Below are 4,698 nucleotides of genomic sequence, written 5' to 3'. Positions count from 1 at the left end.
GGGAGAGAGAGAATGCCTCTGCTGCAGAAACTTCTGCTGTGTCCTCCTTTGCTTTGCTTCATCAGCTTGTGCTCAGAGACGTCCTGTGATGTCACGTTGCTAGGCCTGCACTGTCAGCTGTGGAGACTAGCATACAAGGAGAGGGCTCTGTCCGTATGGTTACTATATCTAGCTGCATCACAAAAGGATTCCTCATTTGCTTAAGGGGAAGGGTCTAGAACCATTTATTTCCTGTTCTTTTTTTCTTCTATGCTTGCTTTTCTTTCTTTAAGGAATGTTCCTTTTAAAAAGTTGCCATGGAGTTGTGCTGCCTAGTTGACAATGGCTCTTTTCATTCCGGCACAGCATTTAGTCCAATCAGTCAAACAGCCAAAGCCGAAAGAAAGGCAGAGAGAGACGGGAGAGATTGTGTTACTGCACAAAGCAGCTCTATTTCTCTCTCTGAACTTTCATCTTATATGAAGTTCAGTAGTAAACAGTAAATGTTTCACTTCAGTTACAGCTGCTTCAATCCATAGTTCCATTATGTCGATGTTCCAAAATTATGCATTCTTTTGGTTTATAATTTATGGAATTCATGACATGAAAAAAGGGGTAATGATAATTTGGTTTAAAAAAGGGGGGGGGACGGACGGACATGGCTACAGATATGTTGAAATTAAAACAATCACAACTGTGATTCTTTATGGGAAATGGGGTAAAGCTGTTGAGCGATGACGACCATGACAAAGGCCAAAACCTGAGCACATGGCCAGGTAGAGTGCTCTACAAACTACAGCCCTACAGGTTCACTTATCATCCAGGGTGGCTTGGAGCTGGGCCTCCAGGGCCATCTTGTCGAATGTGCGCATGTTGGTCTCCTCCCGCACCTTGTCACGCACGTGGAAGGAAGCACGTGCCACAGACCGTGCGCTCTCTAGCACGGCACGTTTCTCTTTGAAGATCTGCTCGCTCTTCTCCAGCTTCCTCTCGATGGACTGGAGCAGCTCTAAGCGCCTCTGCTTCTCCTCATCCTCCACACGCTGCCTGTTGAGCCTCTGCAGCTTCTCCTTCTCCTGCCGACTCTGTGTGGCTCGCTGAGCCTTCTCCTTGGCCTTCTCCTCTGCCACCAGTGCTGCCTGTTGTGCCCGCTTCTCTGCCTCCTTGGCACGGGCCTCCAGCTGCAGCCGCTGCTGCCTCTCACGGCGCTCCGCTGCCTTGCGGGTTTTCTGGATTTGCTTCCCCTCACGCTTGGCCTTCTCCTTCAGCTCCTGCCCTCTGCGCTCCACGATCTGCTCATAGTTCACCAGGGAGCGGCTGAGCTTCTCTTCTACCACTCTCCTGGCCTCCTCTCTCTCCTCCTCCTCTCGCCGGGCGATCTCCTGTATCAGGGCGGCGTGCCGTCTCCTTTCTGCCCGGTTCAGCCCCCGTCTCTCTTCATGCGCTTGGTGCTCCTTCTCCTGCCTCTTCAGCTCTGCCATTGTGAGCTTTTCTTTCATCAGGAGCCTCTCCTGCTCCAGGACAGCAGCTCGTTCCTCTTCCAGCGACTTCAAGTTTTGCTCCTGTATGGCCTTCTTCTGCTTTTCCTCGCGGGCCGCCTGCTGCAGCTTCAGCAGCCGGTTACGCTCCTGCTGCTCGGACAGCTCCCTCCAGCGTTCCTCATTCTCCTCAGCTTGCCGTAGTTTGGCATCTGACGAGTCGCGCTCCTGCTGGCTCATGCGGCGCTGACGCGTAGACACCTGCGACTGCCACGCCCGCTGGCAATGCATCACGGCCCGCTGCTTCTCGCGGTCTTCCTGCTCTCGCCGTAGCTCATCCATGCGGCGCTCACTGTCCCACTGGAGATGAGCCACGTAGCGTGTCTGACTCATGATGTCCTCTTCCTGGTAGCGAGCCAGCATCAGAGCCGCGATCTTACGGTCACGCTCAGGAACAGCCTTCAGGCCTCGTCGTCTGACCTCTCTCACTATGCGCTCCACCTTCTGTGTGGTCTGGAGGGAGTGGCTGAGGTCCCCCAGGCTGAGGCTCCGGCCCATGAGTGAATTGAAAGTGGCCAGCGTGCGAGCACGGGGGCTGGAGGCTTTAGCCCAATGATCACGTGCTCCTTCCCAGCTGTAGGAGGAAGAGGCACCTGACTCTGAGGAGGTGCATGTTGTCGTTGTGGTATTTGAAGCCGAGGACATCATGTCCTTCCTCCGCTGCAAGGATTCCATCGAGTGACTTTTAGCTCGGCCCTTGGACTGTACTCCAAGGTGCCCATTGTGCAGAGGGAACGGCCCTCCTGTTCCATTAAGAGGTGCATCAGGGCTGTGAACAGAAGACTTCAGCACTGATGATGCCAGGGTGGTGTTGGCTCTGGGGAAAGCGGGAGGCTTGGGCGTTGATCTGGGGTATGTGTTTGAGGATTTTCCACCAGAGGACTTCCTGACGATGGGTGGTGGGCCTGATGAGACGGATCGTGTGCCTTTGATTTGTTCAGAGGATGACGACGGCGATTTTGAATGTTTAACAGATCCAGGGTGAGCACCCTTGGAGCTCATCAAAGCAGTTTTTGACACTTGAGTGGATCCAGTGTGCACAGATTTAGGTGGTGTGCTGAGGCTGGCTGGGGATGGTTTAGTTGAAAGGGCTGTGCCTGTTTTAGAGGTGGGAGCAATAACTGTGGCTCTAGGGGATGCTACAAAATCAGAGACTGGTGACGTTGGCCCAGATTTGGACGGCTGAGTTGAGCCCGAAGTGACTTTGTGCTGCTGCTCCAATGTGTTGCCATTGACAGCAGCCTGCAAGATTCTTCTCTTCTCGTCCCTGATGATCCTCTCCCTCTCCTCCCGGCACTGCCTCAGTTTACTGTGCCTTTCCCTCTCGTAGACTTCGAACAGCCCTGTCGCGACACGCATGGATCGTCCGGGAGCTTCGCGGGCGAAATCGGCCAGTGGGCGTGGCAGGAGCTCCACGGGTTTGACCCCACATCGCGCGCATGCTTCCAGTGAGCGGGGGCTAGTTAGCACGTAACGGCTGCCCTCTGCTGCCGGTGAGTCAAAATTAAACAGGTCCAAGTGCAGCTTGGGCGATGGCTCTCTCTCGGTGGTCTGAGGCGGTTGCTGGGTCGGTGGGCTCCCCTGAGAAGCGGGCTCCTGCTCCCCCACTGGGTCTGCAGTGTGGCAGGGGCTCGTGGGCTCCGAGCTACCAGTGGGTGGGGTCTGAAAACCGCCATCCCCGTCCTCTTCCTCCAGTGCCTCACCATTGCCGTGTTCAGGCAGCCGTGGGGCTTCAGTGGCCACAGCTGGTGTGTTGAGCTGCGTACCTTTGCACTTGTTCTGATCCTCAACCTCTGATGGGTCGACCATAGTTGGCTAATACTACAGGTAGAAAAGTGAAACGGGGATAGATGTGGGGCGGGGGGGAACAAATGTGGGAGAGGTTTCAGTCAGAGGAACATCATTGTAATATTCTAAGCAGAGCTTCTGTAATCTGTGGTGGATGTTCATTACTCTAGTTTAAAAAGGAATGCATGCACAGTTTGCACACACACGCACGCACGCACGCACGCACGCACACACACACACACACACACACACACACACACACACACACACACACACACACACACACACACACACACACTATGACCTATGAGCAAACACAGATGAGACATTACCCCTCTAGGGGAAATGATATTACACGCGACATAGGCTACGCCACATTTTTATAACTGAGCATCTATTTTTATCTGAGTTACTAGGTGGAAAGAATTTGATTACTCATTTCACTCTATACCGAGTCTAGAACATAATATAGGTTAATTAAATGATGTACTTTAACAAGTTAAAACCATCATGCTCTGGTTAACGCCGTACAAGCACCATACGCATAGTAATATATGCATCTGCTGCTCACTATATGGGCCTGTCACACCGTCTCGGTGTCAGTGAGGGCCTATAGCCGCCTATACATGCTTCTACTGACAAGCAGATTGTAGGCCTAGGATGTGTTTCTCAGAATACAAATTCTGATAAATGTCTGGTTCAAATTATCGTTCTATTACAGTCCAATGCATAGTAATGAGAAAGCTTATTCAAACATGTTAAAAACACGTACGAACATTCAAACTGCCAATTCAACCTCAGAATTGTAGCATTTAATGCAGCACAGCGCCATACAAACATCGACTGACTGACCTGCCAGTTTGCAAAACGTTTTCAAAACCGGTGCTTTGTCCCAATAGAATCCGCCCAGGCTCTGTTGTTCCCTGCATAATATCAGGTTGCAGAGAAAAGGCTTGCGATCATGGAACATCACATCGTCGCAGATAGGCAGCGAACAGTAGCCTACGACGCACTGTCGACTCTCGCGGTCTGCCAGCCTTATTGACCCACCAAATTTCAAATCATCACAGCCGTCTTCGACTTCGATTCAAAACCAAATGATCAGCCTATTATTCGTGAAATACGAATCAACTTATATAGCGACAAAACGAGCTCGATCGGTGCTGTCTCCTTTATGATTTCCGCCGATCTCTCCTCTTCATCCAGTAAACATCCGTGGTCCCCACCTGCTATTTAGCAGCATCACTCCATCTCGGGCTTCTTAGCTCCGCCTGCTGTGGCAAATATGCTAAAAATACGGATTGAGTCTCTCTCTGACCCATGATTTGTCCACTCGACTCGACTCCTCTGTGCTTTCAGCTAAAACATATAGTGGTGATGAATTAATTAGCCT

At 51.7% G+C, this 4,698-nt stretch overlaps 1 protein-coding gene across 1 annotated transcript; it reads right to left on the bottom strand.

Annotated features, from left to right (window-relative positions):
* Positions 1–788: 788 nt before the first annotated feature.
* Positions 789–4,176, bottom strand: ccdc177 (coiled-coil domain containing 177; the record flags this gene model as incomplete). The annotated part of the gene is made up of 2 exons (XM_080783051.1): positions 4,158–4,176; positions 789–3,338 (listed from the first exon to the last, which is right to left on the bottom strand). The coding sequence occupies exon 2, from the start codon at positions 3,324–3,326 to the stop codon at positions 789–791; it is 2,538 nt and encodes an 845-aa protein (XP_080639177.1). The 5' UTR covers positions 3,327–3,338; positions 4,158–4,176.
* Positions 4,177–4,698: the final 522 nt, after the last annotated feature.

Source organism: Protomyctophum bolini (assembly GCF_963924005.1).
Source record: "Protomyctophum bolini genome assembly, chromosome: 15".
NCBI classification, from domain to species: domain Eukaryota; kingdom Metazoa; phylum Chordata; class Actinopteri; order Myctophiformes; family Myctophidae; genus Protomyctophum; species Protomyctophum bolini.
Note: the sequence above shows the minus strand (reverse complement) of the source record. Positions and strands in the feature narration are given on the sequence as shown.